The following is a 24,717-nucleotide window of genomic DNA, read 5'->3' on the forward strand; positions in this document are numbered from 1 at the left end:
ATCATCAAATCAAATCAAAGAGAAGCAATAAAAAATAATATCCTTTTATTTTTAGCTCTTCGCTAATTTTGATACATTTCCCGACTAAAAATGCATTTAATGATTCAGTCACTATATACAACGTAAGAACTAATTTCCACGGGTAACAAGCTGGAGAGAACACAGAGGCACTGTCTAAAAAGAGTATGATACAATTCAGTGCACTCTTGTATTTCTTTACTGATCTTCCAAAACACCATATCAACCATACCGTCATACGGAGGAGTGTTTCACAAGATAAGAAGACATTCGAAAGACGCTTTAAAGACTTGGCTGCATTTGTTCCCTATTTCTCAATATGATAATTCACGATTGGATATTACATGAAGAAGTCCCATATCCTGCTTGAAACCTCAAAATCACTAAATAAATATCATCCACATTACTGCAATTCTCTTCAAGAATAATAATTGACCTTCTGAGTAACTGCTCCCAACCTCGTTCCCAGGTTCTCTGTCCTACCCGTCTCTCTCTCGCTTCGTACCCGGCCGTGAGGATGGATAGGAGAGAACCCTGGGAACGAGGTTGTAACTGCTCCATTTTTCTCTAGCATCTATTGGGTTTGGCCTTTAAGCCAGACACCCAATAATATTTCAAAATTTAAAATATCAATTTTTTCATCTATTATATATTACAATATTCGTTTCTAGTGTGTGCTTTGTTATTTATTCAATTTGTTCAACAGATTAAGCTTAATCTCTTTTTACCCTATCTGGGTAGTACCCTGCAATCAGAGGCCCATCGCTCTTCCCAACTTATCTACGAAGTTCGAAAGGCCTCTGCTCGCAAGTAGAGATAGAGAGGAATAAAATGGAAAAAAATTGTCCCCCCGCCACTTCACCTTTCCAATTGTCCATTCCTAATGTACATAAATACGAATTCTGCATGCACCTGTAGAAATAGTCCCACGAACACAGACGCAGCATAGTAGATCCAGGACCACAACAACACATGACACTTCATTTGAAGGGGAGCATGAAAAATATGGCCCTACATGACTCTGATTAATGTCAAATTCTCCTTTTGTTTTGTAGAGGAGAATTTCACGGTTTATCGGGAGTCACTTTAGGAACCTTTCTCACTTTCTCCACCTATCCCTTCATTTCATTTTACAGAATTAGAAAACAAAAGGTATCATTCCTCATCCTCGTGTTCAGGTGTCGCTGATGCTGTTGACAGTTCCCTTGACAACCAGCTTGGCCAATGTTCTATTGAGATCCCATGATTTCGAACTCGTTCAAACAGTTTCTGCCAAAAAAAATCATTATTTAGCGTTTAAAAGACACAACGTCAAAGGAATCAGTCCAGTTCATTTTGTTTAATTTTGTCAATTACTCGCCCTCAATCGCTACGGAACTTAAAGTAAGCAAAGAAATTACATGAAAATGACAAAATAAGAGACCCGAGACAAACAAATATGTCTCCTGAGCATTATTTTTGAAGTTGCAAGCAGCAAGGATCAACTTTGAAAAATTGTTAGGCTGAACAGTTTTCAAAAACCCTAATTTCAATCCGTTTCAATCTTCTTCAGTTTTGCCTATCCATAGCATCTGTTGTTTCTGTTATGTTATTACCTTCCCTTAAAGTTTTAAGCAGTTATTTTTATGTTCCTCTTAACTTTAACAAGTATTTTGTAATTTCCTAATTTGGCTGTATTTCGTGACACAGCTGCTTTAAACAGGCGTGGTGCTGTGAACGTGACACAGAGATGTGAAATAATAAATCAAAAAAGGATTATCAATGGATTTTCGTATTTTTTCCTTTTTAACTGATAGAAAACAACAAAGTTTTATCATTCTTATTTGTCAACAATTTTTTTTTCTATTTGTCTGTGAAAATCAATTTAAACATTTTCCATGATCAATTATTGTATCAATTGCTTAAGGTTCCTCGATTGACGATCCATCATAATCGATGATGTGCACACTATTAATGCACTGCATATCAAAACTAGAGGTTCAGCCATTTAGATCTCAAGTTATCATACACATTGGTTAACTTTTGGTTACTACCTCAGGCTTCAGGTGATTCATGCGTCCAACCCTGTAGCCACACACAGCCATGTTGAGTTTTACACCAATAACAAGTGAGAAGAAGTATTTCTGGAAATGAAGATGATAAACAGTCAATGACGAAATAGAAGTCGCAACAATCGCATTGCCACTTCAATCAAGTTTGGCAATGCTAGTCATGCAATGCCAGACAAGAATCCTGCCAAAAAGTGTGTTGCATGCTCAGAGTTTTTGATTTCCTGATTTTCTCATTTAGTTTTTCCCATCGTTGTTGTGGTTGCATTCACCTTGCTAATAGCATTACCACACAAAACAACCCAGGTTGATATGCGATGATTTTGTCTGAAAAACCAACGAGTTGCAGATGGAAAACACCCAATGAAATCAAAGTCCGCAGGTATCAATACAGAGGCTCTTGCTGAAAACCATACATAAGAGAAAAGTGATATGGAGCAAAGTGCCAGCAATTATTGTTAATCAACTTTTGCTCCACAGAATTTTGATGCTATTAATTCCATTTCATTTACCTCCTCAGTTGTAACTGCATATCGCTGAAGGTCATTAAACTTTGCTTGAAGCTGTGAGATGTAATTAACTTGAGCCTGTAACAAAAAAACAGAAATTTTAATAACAAAATAAAGGGTAAGTATAAAGCAAAAGTTCAACTGACCATTGCTTACTTCAAATAAATATGTATAGCTTTAAACAAAAAACTAGAAAATTATGTGGAGTCAAAAGAAATTTAAACTCACCTTAGTATGGCTGTTAGTTTTAACAACTCTAAGCTCAGTTTGCAATAAAAAATTATCATCATTGACGACTTAGGGTTAAATCATAATCCAAGTTCATTTTCTTAAAGAATTTTAACTAGTCACTTCAGAGTGTCCAAACATCAAAATAATAGTGGGCAAAAGGAATGCACCTGAGTATGCGTTGTAAGTGTTCAGATCTGAATTTAAATCTCCCATTAACCTTGGCTTAACTTCAGGGGTGGGGGTGGGGGAAGGGGGGTTGCAGAACTGCTCTATAATGGGAAATAAGTAGTATGTGCTGTTCTGAAGGGTATGGTTTTCGAGTAGTTTAATCTGGGATAGGTATAGAAATCAGAGAGTTTGGGTCTACAATAGTGTATCATTTTCCAGGAAACTGATCAATTGACCATTGAAGATTTAAATAAAGGATAGGAAAGACAGGGATTTTTAGAGTGTAGTAGTCTAGTATAGGGTGGCAAAATTCAACTGAACTATGTCTGGTATACGTTAAGGATTCCAGGCATCCCTGAGCAGACAAATCCCGACCCCAAAATCCTTAAATTCCCCCCTCCCGCCCCTAGGGTCCCCACTTAACTTTAACTTAATCTGGGATAAGTATAGAAATCAGAGAGTTTGGGTCTACAATAGTGTATTATTTTCCGCGAAACTGATCAATTGACCATTAAAGATTTAAACAAAGGATAGGAAAGACAGGGATGTTTAGAGTCTATTAGTCTAGTATAGGGTGGCAAAATTCAACTGAACTATGTCTGGTATACGCTAAGGATTCCAGGCATCCCCGAGCAGACAAATCCCCAACCCCCCTCCACTCTAGGGTCCCCACTTAACGTAACCCTGGTTTGAATAGCCTTGCCAAGATTCATACATTTAAGATCTAAAAGTACCTTCATTCCATCCTCATATCTTTTTTGAAGATCAGACTTCTCTGCTTTCAGTGTCTCTGCCTCTTGGGTTCTTGCCTGAGGATTATTATCAAAAATACATGTAGACACTAAATCAGTTATAACCTTACTAAGCTTTGTGAGTGTCCCCATGTATAAAGTTTATTGCTGGTACATGTATTACCATAATCATTTTTGTCAGTAGCAAAATATGTACTAGATCACTGAATGATGCAAAATGGGCCATGGTTTAATGATCCACTATGCACAGCCCACAAGAACAGCCATCAAATTGCTCTTATTCTTCCTTGACTTAAACCAAATAATTATATTGTTGGAAAAGGAATGATAGGGAATCTGGGGAGTTTTAGTTACAGTTACTATGTTTACTTATGACCAAAAGCTGAGAAACAACAAGTTATTTTCAGATACATTTGAATTGCAAGGTATAAGCGAATAAAAATGAAGAATTCTACAAAACATTTCACTGCCGCATTTATGTGAGAATGGAAAAAAAAGTGGTGTTACAATAATTTATTGATTGAACAGTTAAACCAGCTATCATAAAAGTGTTCAAAAGCTGATGTTCAGAGTGCTAGCCCTCATTTCATCAAAGCAAATCCTAGCGCAGAGTAATAATGATTTGAGTGGGTTTCAAACATTGACAGCTCTGGAAAGAGCCAACAAGTTATTAAATACCTTGGCAAGAAAATCTCCTCTTGAACATTCAGCCTTCAGGTCTTCTACTTCTTGAACATACATCTGCATGCAGAAAAATAACATTTTAAAGGAGATCTAGAGCAGCTTGATTTAATTGTGATTGTGTCATATGCATCTCTTTTCGTCATGAGATGGTTTAAGGAAACATAAAATAAGCCCATTACTCTTGTAACATTCCTCCCTATAATGGACACCCCAATAATATGGACAGCAGCTTAATCCCAGGCAAAAATAAATTACAGGCATTTGACTGAAATAAACTCCTGTTAGTAACGGACTCTCGCTAATGAGGACACTAACTCAAGGTCCCTATAGTGTCCGCTATAAGAAGAGTTGACTGTGGTTGAACTTCTCAATCATTCAATGTAACGCTGTCACTTGTAAATTAATATGAAGAAAAATTTGAATACAAAAAAGGAGGAAATTAACCAAGAGAAATTTAAATTTAGTAAAGAGGGTGGCTTATGAAATATAAATCTTTATAGAAAATAACTTTTTCTACCTCCAAAGTATTCCTATGAATTTTTTCAAGTTGACTTCCTGATTCATCAAGAGCCTGAAAGAATAATAATAATAATAATAATAATAATAATACCTTTATTTATTACCTTTGGCGATAAGAATTACGGTAATATTAATACAATAAAAATTCAAAACACTACATTTCATATAATACAATATCAAATTAAGTTAAGTTTAGCACCTCTAGCGATTGTGTCTTAGTTACTAATTCCAAAGACAATAGTCCTGTTATACCGTATTTATTTCGAATAAGCGCCCAACCTTGAATTAGCGCCCACCTCGAATAAGCGCCCATCTTAAAAACAGAAAAAGTTAATAAGCGCCCAGCCTCGAATAAGCGCCCACCCCACCCTACTCCCTCCCACAAAAACTCCAATAAGGTAATAAGAGACCCTCCCGAAGACGGAGCTTTCCTCAGAACCTTGCTTTGTTACATCTTCGCTTTTTGTTATTACTGCTTTTTTGCAAAATATACCACTACACTTGCTTAGAATGGTGAAAATTTAATAAGCGCCCAGCCTCGAATAAGCGGCCACCTCGAATAAGCGCCCACTCTCAAGGTCCAAAAATTTAATAAGCGCCCAGGGTGGTTAATCGAATAAATACGGTAATTAACAGTTAAAGGTTAGTGATGAAAAACAGTGTACCAGTAATTCACCTTAAGGTTGTAACAGTGTAAAAGGTAAAAAAAATGGTAAAGCAACCATATTTTACATTGATAATGTGTGACAGTAATAACTGATAAACTAGAGGTCAATGGTGTGCTCATTTTACCCTGCCCCTCTCTCCTTCAATGCTCCATTTTAAGGTTACTTAGAGCTCGTCAAAGCTATACAGAAAGCAGAGAAGTTGAAACAAGGATGTGATGTCACCGGGGATCGAACTCGGGACCTCACACACCTACCAACTGTGCCACCATTGCTCCTGTGCAAGTAAGTCAATAATAATTATTACATGAAGAGCTCTATGTATACCTTTTTGAGCTGAACAGCTTGTTCTGAAATGTCATCATTTGTATCCACTTCTGAGAATCAAACAATAACTAAAGTTTAAGTTGAAAACTTCAAATAAGAGTGATTTTCATATGACCTTGAAAAATGGTTTCGGTAAGTGTTCGTTATTAATTTGTTTTATCAGCCAATGGATGAAAAGATCAAAACATGGGTTATTGGACTCTTAGTTTTCCAGCTGAAGAAAACCCTAATACTGGGAAAGGCACTGTTCGATTAGGTGTGTCTCTATTCTAGCTGTTATTTTGATTAAAGGCAATGAAAAATGAAATCGTAAATGGTAGGAAAAGGGAAGCAAATACCCGTACGAAACTTGCAGCGCTGTACAGCGCCACAAAATCGCTTCAAAAAAGCTGTACAGCTAAATTACAGCTGTTCAGCAGCCTTTTAGAAGCCAAACAGCAGCTTCATTCAAGTTGCAGCGGGATGCAAAAGCTCTGTGCAGCCTTTGAAGGCTCTTTGAAGTTCTCGGCAGCGGTTTTGCAGTGCAGTTGCCGACTTTCAAACGCTGCAAAGTAGCTGCAATAATGCTAAAATTCAGCTGCGGTCGATCTGACTTTCTTAAGCGCCAATAACATGAATCACCAGATAAAGCCTTTTATAATGCGAAAACTTTGACTGTACCTCTAAGAAATGTGAGTAAGCTTGTGCGCAAGGAAGATCACTTATTGAATAAACCTCCAAATTCTACGCTTTCGGAATAAAGATTTCAATAAATTTCATTACGTGACCGACGAGTGTGGGAATGTTATCGCTAATTCCCTGGCGACATACTAGGCCGTAATCTTTGGTCGGTCCTTTCGCATGAGATCCCATTACATCTCTAGACAAACACGGGATCACCCAAACATTTGCGACCGTTGAATGAAAGGCGCAAACATTCTGATTTTTTTTTGCATCTAGTTCTGCTTCGAGATGGAAGTTCTGTTGAGGTTTTTGGATGGAACAGCTCAAACGTATTTGCAAACAACGCACTGAACAGTGACTTCTACGCTAAGTATCGACGAATCGAACCAGAGCGAGCAACACAGATACAAGAATCTCTCAGATGGGGTTTGCACTTACAAGATTCTTATACGCTCGTGGTAATGTTTGTTCCTTAATATTTATAGTCCATTGTAAAATTTAACGACGACCAAAGTAAAATTGGGTTGATTTCTTTCATGAAAAAAGTGTAGAAGATCGTGGATCATGGACAAAACGTCAAGGTGAGCAAAATCCAGCTTAGCCCGTTGCAGCGAATCAAAATTTCATTTGGCTGCTGTCCGTGTAAACTTTATGTAGAACAATCTCTGTTATTCTCTTTATTTTTAAAAAAGATAATTTTCAATGTCTGCATGTTAATGGGTGTTCTTACATTTAGATGAGTGACTGTGATTGCTAAATATTTACAAAGCGAGACTGCTGCAGATTTGTTCTATGTCACGTGCTTTTGTAACGTGTATGTGTGGATACTAATAAAGTATAAGTTGCATTTTGAATTTCTAGTGTTTTTTACTCTGCTACTGAGGCCTTGTCAACTCCTCTACCATGTATCATGATTATTGTATTATTGGAGCCTGCATTTCTTTTTTTTTGTACTACAAGTGGTAGGGCATTACCGATAACAACATTCTTTGTCTTTTTAAAGCCACTTTGCAGCCACTTTGCAGCGCAGATCGTGGTTCAGGAATTTTCTGCAACGCTGCAAAAACGCTGTTTATCGCTGTCAAAGGGCTTTCCACTGAGCCAAAATTTGCGGCTGCTGCAGCCCAGCGCCTTTACAGCTCTTTTGTAGCACTTCTTGAAGCCATTCTGCAGTGCTGCAGCAGCGCTGCTCGTTTCGTACGGGTATGATTGAACACAACAGACAGCAAAGAAAAGAACAGGTTGATTTTGTTCATAAACCAAATCAACATTTAATTATTGAATCGAGGCCCAATTTGACTATTGGATTATTCATTTTATGAATGGATTATTGAATCGACAAACCGAATCATTCTTCCATTAATGAATTCATTAGTTGCTTAGCGACAGGAACGCTTGACCTGCTTTGACTGTAATAATTGCCAATCACAAGTCCCTTTCTGCTAGGAACTTAACATAAGCAAATTACAAAGCATTTTTATCAAACATTTTAAACAGCAAAAATGAACTTTGAAGAACTTTTAGGCCAACAAGTTTTCAAAAACCACAATGGAGTCCTGATGACAATAATTATTAAAGGTGACTTGTGAGGAGGCTTTTGTGCACTCTTCAGAATATTATTATCTGTGCATAGGAAGACAACCAGAAGGGTGAGGCTCAAGCAGAGAGTAATAATATTACTGTAAAGGCATGAATGCATGGGAGGTGCTAAAAAGTTACGCTTACCAACTTTTCTTCCCCCAATCTCAACTTGAACCTTGGAGAGATGACTTAAGGACGTGACAAGAGAATCAAGTCTTTGATTTACTGCCTCTTGTGAGTGACTGAATGTATCCATTTGCCTTTTAATTTCAACCTCTCTCTTCTGCCTCTGTATCACTCTTGCCGCCTGAACTGATGCCCTTTCAGCTCTCATTTCTTCCCTTAATTTTTCTACTTCTTCTTTCGCTTTCCTCTCACTTTCTAAAGCAATGGCCAGTTGATCTCTCAGGCTCTGAAGGGGAAAAGAGAATGATGATCAATGATCATCTGTCTCTTGCCTTAACCAATAAAAATGATAATTTGATACTTTCTTTTTTAATGGGAAACTATTGCATTGGTCTAAAGAGAAAGGAAGGAGTTTTCAACCTTTGTGACTTCCTCAACATCAATCTGCTGTTTCTGGAGGTGGTTTGTAAGGTCTTGATTTTCATCTTTATAGTACTTGGTTTGTGCCAACTCTATCTTCACAGAATTCAGCTCTGCACTCAGGTCACGATGCTGTTGCCGCAATTCTGCTAATGCCCTTTCCAGTGACTGACAATAATTCTGAAAAATTCATTGGAGTGAGAAAATGACATAAAAAATAATTTGATATATGAAATGTCATATGATAATTAACATATGTCATCAACCTGTAATGCCCCAGGGCATGTTGATGTTCCCTGCAATATATTATTTATACCATCACAGCTCCATGTGTGACTACCTCTCATAAGTGATCTTCTATCCAAAACACCAAAAATTTCCTTGTAAGTGAACACCTCTTGTAAGTGACTGCAACCACTTTTTGCCCAGCTAGTTTTATAGTTTTCCACTGTTTTTAACCTCTTGTAAGCGAACTCTTGAGGCATTTTGAGGCAAGTACTATACACGCTACCCAGAGTATACTTTCACTGAAAATTTGAAACTACATGTATGTATGTGTCAGAACCTCTTCTCAAAAGGGACCCCCTGTGGTTTGATTCTCGTAAAAGACCACCTCCCACAAGCAAGGCTTCTGACAGGTCACAGAAAAAAAAGTCTACTTTTGCGGGATTTTTACTGACAAATTCGCGGAAAAATTGGCCGATTCTGCAGTAATTTCGCAGGAGTTTTCGGGGCAAACTTCCAAGACAAATTTGCAAGTTTACGGCAAGGAAACAGCCCCAATAGCTGAAATAAGTTTCAAATATGTTGTACAGACATGTATTTGATAAGATACACACTGAATCTTGTGCTATTTTTCCTGTTTTTGTGAATTTCGCGGCTCCGCAACCGCATGAAATATCAGAAGCCCTGCATAAGCGACCACTAAATCTTCCCACTTTGAGTGGTTGCTTACAGGAGATTCAACTGAATGTAGACCACTATTTGCAAATACTAAAAGTGCTCTTTATTACTTTAAAAAACATTACTTATTTACTCCCAAGTGTAAGATGCCTAAAATTTACATACCAGGCTAGCTTCCAAGCTTTCACTGGGTTGTGGTGGATTAATCAGTCGGTAAAATCTCTGAACTGGGTCACTGGTCATGATAAAATAAGATCAACATAGAAAAGTTATTAGCAAATCAAATCCTTATTAATCGGATGAATTCTCAAAAAATAATATTAACCCATTCACCCTGAACTGCCCATGCAGATTCAAGTCCCTTGCAACGCTTGTGATGTCAGAATGAGCATGATTAAGTCAATCAGGCCAGAGAAAAAGGCAAAAACCCATGTAAAATTGACCTGAAAAATTTTGGAAGAAAATCTTGTTCCACTACACACCCACTAAGCCTGGTAAATGCTCAGAAAAAGAAAAAAAAAACAGGGCAAGAAAAGCAAAAAAAGAGGGGGGAGGGAGAGTGAAAGGAAAAAGTCAAGACTGCTGTGTCACTTTCAAGCCTACAAACTATCCTGAAATTTTGCTCCTTCACATGCCCAAACGTTGGAAGCTGATATTTGCATCTGGAACAAAAGGCTACGAAGTGCCAGCCTGCAAATGGCTTTTCGGTAAGTTTTAAGGACCAGAAAACAGCTCATTGACAACCAGCTTCAAGCAGAATATTACATAGAAAAATCATTAATAGACTCATGAGCTATGAGAAAAATGGCAGGAATTTTGTGAAAACATGGGTCCCAGCACAAGTTTTAAGCAAAAAACTAAGACTTCTAGTTGCCCAGGAGAAAAATTTAGTCACTAGAGGCTACAGAGTGCTGCTATGGCAAGAGCACAGTCTTAAGATTTATATTTAACACAAAGTATTATGGGATAAATTCAGCTTACCTAAGGACAAGATTTCGATGACAAAACAAATTCCTGGTAAATTCTTCAAGACCACCCTGACGTCTTTCAATAAAGTCTATATGTTTTAATACGTGGAAAAATTCAATAAACACCTAATTTCAAAATACCATAAAAATGTGTGAATGCTGCTACTATATAGTATGCAAATGCAGGTATTGAAATTCTGAATAAATGCTCAAAATCTGGTGCTGCATACTAAATCTGTTGTATTCACAGTTAATTTCAAACTGCAACAAGAGAATTAAACGTCGCTTTAACCCTTGATCTAATACTGTTAGTGTCATTGTCATGTAACTGGAACAGAATACAGTAATGGCAGAGAGTTGAACCAACGTTTTAACAAATCATAGCTAAAATAAATAAACCATAACAACATCCCTACAGATGACTGGTTTTCATATCCCTTTCTAACCAAAATAGGCCATCCATGTGAAGAATTGCAATGTCCAAAATCATCTCCATACGGCAAAAGTTTTAAAATGTAAATCCCTAACAGATTATATTTGATAAACTTAGAAAATGAGTCTCCATGAGTGCCACTGATCAGACACAAGTTTTCACAGATAATACTTGATAAAATTACTAGACAGTGCTCAACAGAATACTAGTAGAATTTTATGACACCAACTATTTGCCAATAGAAATTAACAGTGAACCCTCCCGACATAATTAATATGATAAGGAACATGAAAGTGGTAAAACAATGCTTTGTAGGTCATAGTGCAGAAGTGAAAATAGATCATGACGCGTGCCTCGACCCCTCTCAAGAAGGGGGTTTTTACAGTAACCTGAGCTTCCACACTTCTTGGGGAAAAACCATGATCCGCTGTGCTTTGGTGATGTTAATAATGCAGTTTAACAATTCTTTTCAATTTAGTCCCTCACAACAAATCAAAAGATTTGGCACGCTATTATTAAAGCTAACTGATGTATCAATGCTAACAAATCTTGTACTGAAAAGAAAAGACATTCAGCTAATAATCAACTACCACTGAAATCAAACCATTCTGTCGCGAGGTGCCTCATGTGATTCTATGAGCGATTAGCTAGTTTGTGAATACACTTTGATTATCACTAATATTATTAAATAACTTCCTCTTTCCCAGCTGGGTAATGTAAAATACAAATCCCTTTTACGATGATGTAATGTACGATTTTTTGCCTCGTTACCTCGCCTTTGCGAAAAATTTAAATTTGCCGGTAAGCTTACTTTATGAGGTATAATTGCATTTACCAGGTTTGTTAAAAAATAGTGTTTCTCTATATAGTAGTTTGTTTACAAATAATTATAATCGATTTGGCCATTAATTTTCATTTCCTTACCTTTTGCAAAATTGTCTTTGAAAAACCGCTTCGCTGGTAAATTTAATCGAAACTGGGGATAAAGCCGTCGCAACTGTAACAAATTTGAAAAATACAGGCTCAGGCTTATCAAATAAAAATGAACGTAATTACGCTTACATCCCTAAACGTAAATGAGGAACTCGCTCCTCTATGAGCTACAAGCTAAAAACAGCTGATTTCTTAACTAGCAAATACTTCTCCATCGTGCTGAAAAGTCGACGTGAATCATATTTAACATGGTAGTCCACAATCCACATTATAACCTATAACAAGCTACAGTTTTAAATTTTTGGGCACACTGCATCGGATAGTAAATTTGTTGCTTGCACAAAACAACAAAACGCAATGCAAGAAAGGTATCAAGCTTACCTTCTTGTTTAAAAGCACGAAGTCTTTATATCGTCGGTAAATAATCCACGTTTTCGAGCCATTGTTTACCTCAATTTTGTACAGCTGAGTAGAAAACCAGAGATGACGTCTGCTTAATTACCCTGCGAGCAGAGGCCCTTCGATCTTCCTAGATAAGTCGGGAAGTAAGTCCCGACTTATCTAGGAAGATCGAAGGGCCTCTGCTCGCAGGGTACTGCTTAATGTATTACAGTGTAAAAAGTGCAAGCATAACTAAACCGAAAGCAATATCGAAATTGTCTCTATAACTCACAGTGAACTTATCTCTTTGTTCCAAAGTTTCTATCCCAAGTATGCACGAGTCAATTTTCGGCATGGAAATGGTAGAAGGTGTGGAACCATCAACATTTATAGACAGACTGTGACTGTTTTCGTGTCGCTGCCCGCCATCACAAATAACTTCCGCGCTATCCCCGGCTGTTTGGAAAGCTACAGGACTAACAAGTCTCCTAGTAGGACGAGGGGGAGTTACCGCGACTGGATTAACTGACATTTCGGTTTCAGAAGTTGATTTCCACCTGTTTCAAGGCATTTTGAGACTTTAAATTCACAAATCAAAGTCCTACAGATCGCTCTAGGAGGACTTTCAGAAGCTGGGCTACGCCAGAAGAGACTAAGCACGAGTTTCCTTAGTGCCTGTCACTCACTTTATTCAGGGCGGAAAAACGTAATGAGCATGCGCGAACTTTTTTGCCCAGATCCCCTCGCCGGGTTTGAAAAAATGGCAGGATTTCAAATATTTTATTGCCTAAAAATAAAATGTTTCCACTCATAACCTGGAAAGAACAGGCAATTTGTCTTCAAAAGTTGCAAGCTGTGGTTATAACCTTGTCGTTAGTAAATTTTCTCGAAGAATACCTCATAGTAAAACGGACTTTAACGACATTGATTTCCTTGCGTTGTACTGGAAATGTGCACGCGTAGGTCCGATTTTTTTCGAGATGCATTCACAAAATGTGCTCATATAAGGAAGTTCCTGGATATATAAAGTCCGGAGCTCCACTGTGGACACAAAAACAACATATCTTTGGACAGTGATTTGCCCAAAAAAATTAACGCTTGCCCACAATGTGTTTGAAGTCACTGAACTTTGTCGCACTCGAGATGATATTTTAAAACCCTCGCTCGATCGGACACTCGTAGTTTCGCAGATCACTAAAATATAAACAAAATCCTCAATGTAGAAGTTATTGCGTTGCCTTTATGTGGGCAGAAAAAAGGTCAATCTTTATCTAGTAAAATCTTCCCAAAAATCGGTTTCAAAGCAACTATAGTTTTTTAAACTTGCTCATTTCGCGCAGATATGTAAATTTTGCTTTGTGTTGTCAAGTTGAACACGGATAACATCTGTCAAAAACTTACGCGTAAGTAGGATTTCCTTCAAACAAAGTCAAAGTTGCATTATTTCAAAAACTTATTGCTGACAATGAAGAAATGAATTTTCTGTACGAAAACAACCTAGCTTAGGCCTTAAAAGCAAAAGATCAGTTGCAACTTGGCAGCCAAGCCACGATTTACCATTTAGCTATTTTAAGCTTAACTGGTCCATGCGAGGGTCTTCGTTTAAGCAAATTAAGCTCAGCCGATTATTAGAAAATACAGAAAATTGCATATAAGGGTTTGTTTTGCTCGCCTCAGTCAAATCCAGCTGCAGCCGTTGTTTACGGGAAAAGAGTCAATTGTTTTGAAGTCACTGCCGGCAGTTGTCGTTCTCTACTTCACAGCGAGTGAAAAAGACAATTTGCGTACAGAAAGTTATTCTTATAAAGAACAGAAACTTTTACAGTGCACTGGAAAACAAAACAATGTAATGAAAAATGAAAAAACTCTGACTACTATTACTTGAGCAACAGAAAAATGATCCTGAGTAAGCTTGCTGGCCTTCTATTTCCGAGAAAGTTTAACAAGCGCACAAGTTTGTTCACTCTGATGCGTTATAACAGCAATATGGTTCTTTGACCGACGACAAAGATAAAGCTGGTTCTGCAAAGGTAATAAATCTGGGCGTGTAAAAAAAGTAACCGTAACTACCTAATAACAGAATACAAGCGGGTTTTAATTCAACCCGGAGAAATCAACTCATAAATTAATCGAATGCACAATTAGAAAAATTACTCGCCTCTTTAAAAATGTTCAAAACCTTTTATTCCACCTCAGACTGACGGAATGATCCATTTTTCCTTTAACATTGGTTGTTCTGAATCCAAAGTAATTTTCAAGCGACGAAAAAAAAAGCAAACATGTCAAATAAAAATGCTTTACAGGGAGCAAACGTTCGCACCTCGTGCATTTCACTCAGAACTCCTGCAGCAACACAGCTGCAACACAGTCAACACAGAAAAGCCCGCCTTGAGCCTGCGGTAAGGGATGCGCAGAAGCTTGCGCAGAACGTTTTTCCGCCCTGAACTCACTTTACAGCTTATTCCTTCTCGGAAGTAACACATCACCGATCTTCTATTCCGTCTGTAACCCAGTTAAAGGGAAAAGGGGCAATGTACGTATGTCACGCTATTTGTTGTATTTTTTGAAAAAAAAAAAAATGATAATAATAACAATGGTCCAGTTTTGTTCATTTCAATGGACAGTGCTGCTTTCTGTCCTCTGTTACTACATTCTCTCCTACGTGGTCGCGCTAAAATTAGGCTCTCTTTTCGTTTCGCCTTTCCCGCCAGAATTTTATTTATAATGTAAAAAGCGAAACGAAAAATAGAGCCTGATCTCAGGTTAGGCAGGGTTTGGATGGACGTGGATTGAAACTTGGGCCATTTTTTTTTCAAGTTTTATTGTTGGTGCCTGCAAAATCATGAAAAAATATTGTGGTTGCTCCGTGATAAAATTTGTTTGACGATCTACAGGAGCATTTTGTGCATGGGTAAAGGCATTAAAACACTAATAACCTCGTGACATAGAATAGCCTTTTTAAATATATCACATTTTCTGATTGCTAAAAACGATCAGATTGAAAGAGAGAAAGAAAGAAAAAAAGACAGGCAGCTTTTTTCTTATCCTCAAGTACAAAAGCAAAAACAAAATAGGCAGGATATTTTACCACGCTTCCTCCCCTGATCGTTAAAAAAGGCAGACCATATAGTGGTTTCGGCAGGAGCCGATCACTTGGTCCCGGGCATACGCCTCCCGTTTTCTTGGCCTCGGAAAAGTCTCTTCGTGGGGAGTGCTAGGAAATCTTAGTACGAGACTTCCACATAGAGAAAAACTGAAACCCTAATAAAACCCAAACCCTATAAGGATATCTTTGAAGTAGACTAGCAAAAGCAGCAAGAATCAGGCTACACAGGCGATCAGGCGGAAACGAAAATTTGTGACGGAACCGAAACATGAAAGCAAGAAAAGGTTTTGCGGTTCTTGAGCCATAACAAAGCTCTGTCATGTCAGGAAGGAAGTTAGAGTGAAATAGCCAAGCGAAAGTCAAGTATTCTAAAAAAGGGTGCGTTCCTCTGGGATGATCCGGATCAGGATAAGCGATCCGAGATCACTCTGATCATGGTACATCTGATGAACTGATAAATCCTTTCCCAGAGTTGATTCGACGGTTCGTTTTATGTGCAATGATCCGAGTGATCTTGGATCACTGATCCCGATCCGTAGCCAGATCTAACGATGTGGCAGTTTCTGGGTGGCCTACCAGATCCCGCGCCATAGAAAAAATGGTCCTGCAGTTTACTGTTCATTTTATGGTGATGGGCATTTTGCGCATTAAAAAGGGGACAAAAAAACCGCTTGTTATGCAGGCTAGATGGGCAATGAAAGAAGACGGGATGACCAGAAATACCAAAGCCCAGGCAGTCTAAAAAAGAAAGAGATAGTAGTCTCATTTTGACAATGACAACAGGATTACTGAAACAGGGAAATCAGATCTTACAATGGCATGAAAAAGAAATTTATTAAACAACCTTGGAAGGTTCCAAATTCTAATTTTGCACAAAAATTGCATATTTCTATTCATTAAGTTGACAACCCGGCATATCAAGTTATCATTTGCTGTATTTACATATTCTTAACTTTACATTCTAGTAAATTTCTATTACAATTATTATAAATTTCTACCTAATTTTGCTCAAGCTATATTAAAGTTGCGTCGACAAACTTAAACCTTCACCTCCTCCAATGGAGTAAACGCCGGTCTAGAATACTCACAACAGTTTTCAACATCAACGGAAATATGTCAAGTCGATCGAGATAAACAGTCACTAAAACGTCACTGCTGAACTTTAATCTTGCCTAACAAACACGCCCTTTAGTATTTGAGCAGCGAGACCTCCCAGTCGAGAAATACGAAAGAAGCGTGCTGTAAGTTGGGGCCACAGCGAAAAAGGGGTGGGACAGGGTGAGGGAGAGTCAAGGAACCATTTTTTCTACCGCCTAACCTTTTTGCTCTCGCCCTAACAGTGCACGCCAGCAACATACAGGAACACTTATTACGTATGTTAGTGATACTTGGATAAATTCAAAGCACCAATTTGTATAACAATAATGACAATAATAATTACTGTGTTTGCCCACTGCTTCTAACTGACTTATTGGCATTTAACAGTCACACACTGTATTTAGGTTATTAATCCTATTATATAACTACCCACAGTAAGTACAATTACGAATACATGAAAATAGTCTTTACTTTTGACTCTGAGTGTGAAATCCAGGGCCTATTCACTAATGCTTTTGCATGGTACCATTCGCACAGAAAATTAAATAAACTGAACACTCACGATTATGCAGGCACCAGCATAATTCTAAGCCCTCAAACAATTCATTCCACCTTCATTAAGTGCAAAACTCAGGGGGGAGGGGTCACTACGTTTATGATGATTGAAAAAAAAAGTAGTCAAAAATTTTCCACATTTCATTTTGTATGAAATGCTGAAAAACAAACAGCACTTAGTCAAAGAACTGGCAAACAAATCAACTTTGAATGTCCACAGGCTCAAGTCAACCCTCCTTGACTCACTATGATATTGGAGAGCAAGTGTTAAGGCTCACAAAAACCCACAAGCTTTGAAGTGAAAAAAAAAATCACCTGAACCAAACTTTAACACAACACAATGTAAGTGTTTTAAATATCCGTTTCATAAAAATAATTTTTTGAATGGTATTTTTTTGGATGACCACAAAAATAGGCAAAGTCAAAATTTTGTTAACATAGGAAATCCCAAAATCCTGAATTTCAGAACCAGAAAAGCTGTCTGTACCTTTCCATCAGTCACCATGAACCTTGAGTAACCCCTTAGAGCAAATAAAGGTCCTGTGGATATCCACTTATTGATTTTCATTTGAAAGAGTTATAAATAAGCTTTATGTGCTTGGTGTAGGAGAAACATCAACACTTATTCCACTATCTCTTTTACTGGAACGCTTTTTTGGTTTCCGCCTGGATGCACCTCTTAAATCTTCCTGATGACTAGTTCCCTCTGTTGTGACCTGATCTTCAGGCAATTGAATATTGCTTGCAGACTTTGCATCGTTAGTTTTTTCACTGCTATTATCAGATTCTTCTAATTCTTTCTTTGCTGAATTCTCTTCATCGAGAAATGCTGGCTGTGAACTCTCGCTATGACTGGATGCAGGAGTAGATGTTCGAGGGTTTTGTGCCTCCTGTGAAATCCCCCTCACCAGTTGAGAAGGCCTTATTCTATTAGTTCCATCTGAGTGCTCTACAATCTCAACACCTCCAGGCCAAATTGTTTTGTCCTTTTCTCTTTCATTTCCACTAATGTTATCTTCTTCGCCCTTGCTACTAGACTGATCACTATGCAACAGGTGATAAAACTTTCCTCGAAGGCTATCCACATTTGCAAAATTTTCACTCTTCTCCATAAGCTCTTCAACATCAGCTGAATTACGAGAGCTTTCTGTTGATTTTTTCTTTCTTAGACTGCGCTCAGATCTTAAAGCGCTCACTAAAGCTTCCTGTTGTACTCTAGCTTGAACCAGCTGTGACTTTGTTATTTTTAGCTCTGCCGTAAGTTCCTCCACCTTCTGTTTCAAGTCCTCAACTTGATCTTCCAAGTGATGACAATAAGCCTATTAAAAACAAATAAACAAACTTTGGTCAGTAGACCTTTTTAGCTTGGGTTGTTTGTTTACTTACCGGTATTTCAGATCATGTGATGTTCTCAAGTGACTTTTTCCATATAATAGTTTGGTCATTTTATATATATAAAATATGCAGTCATGTAGAAGTAAAACGAAAAAATTCAAAAGAAACAGTTCTTTAAAGAATCATCACATTAACAGAAAAATTAGGAGAACTACCAAACCAAGCTAAAAGGGAAATACATCTGTTAAAACAAAAATATACATAATAAAAATAACAGTAATGATGATGATGATGATGATGGCGATGATAAAGATGATCTGATAACTAACAACAAGGGCACTTTCAATAAGCTGAAGCATCATGAAGAATAACCACTTTACCTGGTTAAGACACTTCCCCTAATTATAGGATTTCTTATGTCAATGTATACAATGGGATATTTGCATTTTTTTAAAATTAATGTAAATTGAAAAGTTGATCTAAGAGCAAAAAGGGCTTAATTTTCTAGAGAACTTATAAAATGCTGATGCTGATTAAAATGACACCAGTGCATAACATCAGATGCTCAACAAATACGTTTGTATGATGAATGCCTAGGAGTGCCAACTGCCACTAGAAGATGAGAATTTAAAGCTAAAGGAACATTGCTGTCTTTGAAAACGTACCCGACTTTCTTCCAAGCTATCATATGGTCCAGGAGGATCACTCAAGCAGAAGAACTCCTGCACTTCAATACTGTAAAGAAACAATCAATATTGCTATTAGTCTAGAGTTAACTTATTACCTCTTTCATGTCTTTAATTTTGACTTTACATTTTCCAACCAGTGGCATATCCAGGAGATGGGCCTGGGGTGGGGTTGGGTCTGAACCCACCCCCCACACCCTCCTTCACCCCAACTTATTTTTAAGGTCAAACTGAAGCCAAGGAGCCGAGGAAATTAATTTTCAAGACCAGGCACCCATCTTATCATAGGATGAGTTAACCCCTACATTCATATAATTGAAGATCTGAATCTGCCACTGATACCTTATTTAAGAATATGTGGCAGAATAATAATCAAAAGGGGTGCCTGAAATACAATAACACTCCAAGCTCCTTGTGGCTACTTCAGAGGCAAGCAGGTCATCATGGCAACCAGCCTGGCACAGCTCACCTCCAGACACCTGTCAACATGACCCTTAGAGACCATGCATGGATGTTGGAGGATGGGAGGAAACCAAGCAAGCTAGCAGAGCAATCTCCAGGAGGAAGGATTAACGCAGTTGGTTTGTGCGTGGTCTTCTTTGCAGGAGGTCCTGAGTTCAATTCCCAGGTGTGACCACAAATCCTTCTTTTGACTTCTTTCCTTTCTGTGTAGCTTAAAGTAGCTTTAAATACCCATAAAATGGAGCACGGATAGAGAGAGGGGGGTAAAATGAGCGCACCATTGGCCTCAGGTTTGTTAGTCAGATGACTATTTCAAGCTACCGACATAAAATAAGGACTCTTTACCTTTACATTTTTGACAGCAAAAGTACATGATCCTGCCCCTGTCAAATTCCTAGAACCCTACCCTGCATGGCTAGCAGCTCTTACATTTTGCCTGCCTGGGGCCACTTCTTTCTCGTCTTAAAGGATGGCTTGCCTGAACCCTCGATCATTGGGCAAGTAAGCTTTTAAAGTTACTTGCCCTGCAACAAAATCTATTGGGCCCAGACAACCAGACAAAACCTTCATTTAATCCGGAGGTCTTAACCCTTTAAGCCCTAAGAGTACAGTGATCAGCATCAAATTTCTCTCTGTGATATCAATGCTTTGTAAAAGAGAGTGGTCATGTGAATTACAGACATGATCACACAAGATGAATTCTCTTGATATTCTATCAACTAGCTTCTTCCCACTACTTCTGTAGGAAATGAATAGGGGCAACAAATGCGAATTTAAATTTTGATCTTAAGGTTTAAAGGGTTAATATATTATTTGAACATTATTAAGACACCTGTCTTAACAGTACCTTTGAGAAATTTGAGCATGATTCATCACATTGTTGATAAAAAATTGTAATCCTCTTGCTCTCTCTTCTATGAAAGCTGAAAAATGAACAAAAACAACAGTGAGTTTACATAAGGGTTTCAAACTTATTTCTCAGGTATCTCTATTATATATAAATGATATCTACAGAGACTGACAGATAGATTATTTTGTTAATAATTAAGAAATTATTATCCTTGAGCTTTCATATCTGTCACAAGTTCTTCAGTCAACTTAACTGTACAAATGAAAATTGTTCAGTGGCTAATTTAGGGTGCTAAGGCAAATATGACAGGGGTTGTATGAGAAGGATAAAATTTCCTTTTTAAGAATGAATTATTACTAATAATATTTTATATACCTGCGTCAAAGTTATCCTTGAACCATCGTTTGCCAGGAAGTTTAATTTGAAAGTTTGGATATGCATCTTTCAACTATAACATCATAAATAAAAAAAACATTAAAAACACTTCATTCAGGGTCGAAAGTCAGTTTTACAGCTTGTAATATTAATTTGGGTAAGGGCAAGTGAGCAAGTGTAAGGAGGGCATGGAGCACGCATGTAGTGCTCGGTATCATTACCGTATCTCACTGATAGAATAATAAATTGAAAAGCTGTGGGAATAATATTACTTTAAACTGGAGTCATTTGCAAAGGCGTAATGTCATGAAGACTGTTGGATAAGAGGCTTTTGGCTATAAATAATAATTATTTATCTTGACTTACTCTGTCATTGAGTCGTGTAAAATCAGTGTATCGGCGAAAGACAAACCAGCTTCTTTGCGAGCTTTTAACTTCAATTTTAAAGACCTTGAAAAGAAAAAATAAACGTTCAAGTCTACACTATTGTAATTCTAAATGGTTATAAATTTATTGTAAGTGAAAGAGGACTTTTATGAGACAAACCCTCCACTGAGGTGGATTTTCATTGTCAATAAGAAAAGCAAGAGAGCTGTATCAACTTCAACCTCATTTTAACACTATCATTAATTTTAGACAAGAGGCCTCGTTAGGTTAAATCCAACAAGAGACAAGGCCTTGAAACAGCGACAAAGGACAGCAGAAATGGCGTCAAAGAACACAAAGATGGGTTGTATGCAACTACAACAGAGAAGAGATTAAGAGTTTGTAGATAAGATACTGTAAGAAATTTGAAATTTGGACAGCCAATGGAATGGATAAGGTTGTAGCAAGTACTGTTAATTTTTAAGGTCCAAGGTGTTCAAACAGTTAGATTCCTATCAACGCCGCATAAATTGTTATTCAGAAGATGAGTATTAGGGAAGCCAATTACTGCATTATATACATTATAGCGCTGTATCCACCAGTGAGTAGCATTATATATACCCTTTTAGAACAACTGCGGATAACTTCAACCAGTCTGATGTATTTTCCTGACAGGCCATTACTGGTAGTATATCACAATAACCTTCCAGGCTCCAGTTGTTAAAAAAGTGGATAGAGCTATCCACTGTCAATAAATCACTATCTAGTATTATATAACACTATATTGGTTTTTGCAATACTAATTTTTCACTGGATTGCGATTTATCTGGTGGAGAGCACTAGTTATCCAACTTTCGAAAAACCCAGGCCAATTTCATCAATTCAGGGGTTTCATTAAGAACTGAAGTAGCAGGAGAATAGTGTAAAGTAACAGAAGAATATTTTGAAAGAGCAAAGCCCTTTCCCACAAAGAGGTTGAAAATGAGCCTGGAAATTTTGCGTTTTAAACCCCGCTGAGATGGCTTTTCCCATTGTCTGATAGCAAATTTTATTTCTCGTAGCTGCCGGACAAAAAACACTGCATACCTCTACATGGTTTCAAAACATTTTTTCTTCGAATTACCAGACATAGTGTTAAATTACGATCAACTTCCCTGTTACACACTCCTAGACTTATGACATGTGGCGGTATCTTATTAAATACCAAACATAGCAAAGAGAGAAAATAAAATAATTCTCAATACACTATATCTTCAATTCAATATTTTTAGGATGTTTTAAATAGTGAAAGCACAAGCCGTGCGAAACTTTTCCCTCCTATGTCGGCATCACATGTGCTTGCGCTAGCTAGAACACATTTAGACAAATTCGCTCTCAGCGCAAAACTTTGCCTGTCCAGTTTAACAGACAATTTGTCAAATATTGATTAATATTTCTTCTTTGTTTCCTCTCAGTTACAATATACGTACCGTTTTAGAAGTCAACGTTAAAAAAGAAAAATCTCAAAATTTGGATTTGCTTCAGAGTAATTTGATAATCTGTCATTTATATAAGGTAAACATTGCCAAATTTATTTCCATAGCAGTTCACAAAAGAAATCCTTCTTTTTATTCATAACTTAGGTACTTGATTCTTATCGCTTAAACTTGTCTTGTCGTAACTTTATTTTGCCACTATGATTTCTTTATCATATAATTTATATTGTTTAACGTTTTGTTTCATTAGTATTTATTCATTTGATAAATATTTTGTGTGAAAATAAAAAAGCGTCATGCAGACAGTCAACTCTCCATGCTTCAGCAAACAGTCTAATATTTTACATGTTTCCTGTTAGTTTCATTAGGTTTAAAAATAAGGTCTTTCATGTATTTGTTATTTATTTAGCAATGTAAAGCAAGTGGCTAAGCGTTAAAATTACACATTTCTGGAAATAATTTCCTTCTACATAACGTATCCACTTCTGATTCGTCAGAATAAAAAATAAAGCCATACTTCATTGAAATTTAGCCAGATAATTATGCATAGAAGACGGAGAATTATCCGATCTTGGGTGCTTCATGAAACCCTTGGTCAATTGAAATGTTCAAACAATGTTTGCAATGAGGCTATGCATGCTCATCTTTGCACTGACTTGAAAATGTGCAAGCTTTAATTTAGCTATTTGTCCTTGTATCATTGTAAGATTTCACTCTTACTGCCATTTCCTTTATAAAAGAAGCAAGAAAATGAACAAAGATGATATTGATGCCCTTTAATATTTGCGGATTCAGATGACCAGTCTATACATTTGATCTCATTTATAAAAAAATTTGCAGACGGCAGTAGGTAAATAATACTTTTTCCAAATTTCATACGCTTTGATTTAAGGTTTTGCATAATTTCAATTTAGTTCCTTACGTCAAAGAAAAAAACTCAGTCAAGGGTGAAACCACTTCAACTTCCTCGGAAAACATGAACAATATCCAGGCATAAAGTGCTTTATGAAATGCAAACAATATCCAGACTAAGACATCTGGAATAGTCTAAGCTTCTTAGCTCACTTTACATTCAGTAAAGTAGCGCCGTGTAAGTGTCTGACCATTCATTTCATTTCTAAGTTGTGTAATATAAATCAAAAACAAAGTTGTTTTTTAGCTGGTCATGCATGCACTTCTATTCGGCAACAACTTTAAAGCAAAAAGAAAATGACCAAACAATACGATGCAAAAATAGCTTAAGAGATAATTTCATAAGTATTAGAGAGCAGAAAATTGTTACATTGTATATCCTGGCAAAAGCGCATAAATTATTTGTGAATAGCATGCAAGATCATCATAGGTCGAAGTCACGCGCCTCATACATAAACATTAAACCAAAACTGCCAAAACAGCGTTGTCGCCGAATTGCGAAAACAAAATGATTGCATATAAAGGCAATGACTAAATGTTTCTGATATTCTTTTTACACCAACGGTCGACAAAAACTTGAAATTAAGGAATTAGGATTGCAAACGTACCGTAAATTTTTGTCGTTGATCGATCACTTCATAGCCAATGATCGGTGCCCTTATCCCAACATTTCGCGAAGATCTTTCTTTATCTACTTCATCTTCATCTTCTTCATTCATTCTTAGCCTTGGGCTTCGTCTCGGAGATCTCGGTCTTCCAACAACTGCCGGATAATCTGCTGACAAGTAACTGAGACCGTCCAACGCCATTTTTACTCTTCTGTTTCCGCTATTGTTAGATTACTAGTACCAGGGTTCGCTCTTTTTTCTCATCCCCCGGTCGAGAGAACTTCACACTCAAAGCTGTAAGTGTTTTTTGCAGGAGCCCTTAAAAAATGGGAAAAGCCCATGGGACGAGGTTGACATTAGAGATTAGTCTTTCAGGTACACTATAGGTTTAGTCTCCAGCCATGGATGCCTCAATGCAGCGCCCACTATTCTCCCCGGCCCGGCGCATCGAGACACCCACGGCTGCTAGCTGAAGACTGAACCTATAGTGGGTGGGGGGGCCGTAGGGCCCTATCTTGTATACACGGAGAAGCCGATTTCTCTCAAATTGCCTCGCTATT

At 37.4% G+C, this 24,717-nt stretch overlaps 2 protein-coding genes across 2 annotated transcripts; both read right to left on the reverse strand.

Moving 5' to 3' along the window:
- Positions 1-19: 19 nt before the first annotated feature.
- Positions 20-12,998, reverse strand: LOC140927539 (uncharacterized). The gene is made up of 14 exons (XM_073377206.1): positions 12,622-12,998; positions 12,330-12,413; positions 11,940-12,012; positions 10,596-10,671; positions 9,780-9,849; positions 8,712-8,891; positions 8,310-8,577; positions 5,922-5,971; positions 4,928-4,981; positions 4,405-4,467; positions 3,709-3,783; positions 2,579-2,653; positions 2,052-2,141; positions 20-1,287 (listed from the first exon to the last, which is right to left on the reverse strand). Exons 1-14 carry the CDS (start codon positions 12,859-12,861, stop codon positions 1,174-1,176), a joined length of 1,512 nt encoding a protein of 503 aa, XP_073233307.1. The 5' UTR covers positions 12,862-12,998; the 3' UTR covers positions 20-1,173.
- Positions 12,999-16,244: 3,246 nt separating this feature from the next.
- Positions 16,245-24,364, reverse strand: LOC140927540 (uncharacterized). The gene is made up of 6 exons (XM_073377207.1): positions 24,158-24,364; positions 21,163-21,246; positions 20,797-20,869; positions 20,419-20,494; positions 19,089-19,158; positions 16,245-18,407 (listed from the first exon to the last, which is right to left on the reverse strand). The coding sequence occupies exons 1-6, from the start codon at positions 24,356-24,358 to the stop codon at positions 17,679-17,681; spliced, it is 1,233 nt and encodes a 410-aa protein (XP_073233308.1). The 5' UTR covers positions 24,359-24,364; the 3' UTR covers positions 16,245-17,678.
- Positions 24,365-24,717: the final 353 nt, after the last annotated feature.

This window comes from Porites lutea, chromosome 2 (assembly GCF_958299795.1).
Source record: "Porites lutea chromosome 2, jaPorLute2.1, whole genome shotgun sequence".
Lineage (NCBI taxonomy): Eukaryota > Metazoa > Cnidaria > Anthozoa > Scleractinia > Poritidae > Porites > Porites lutea.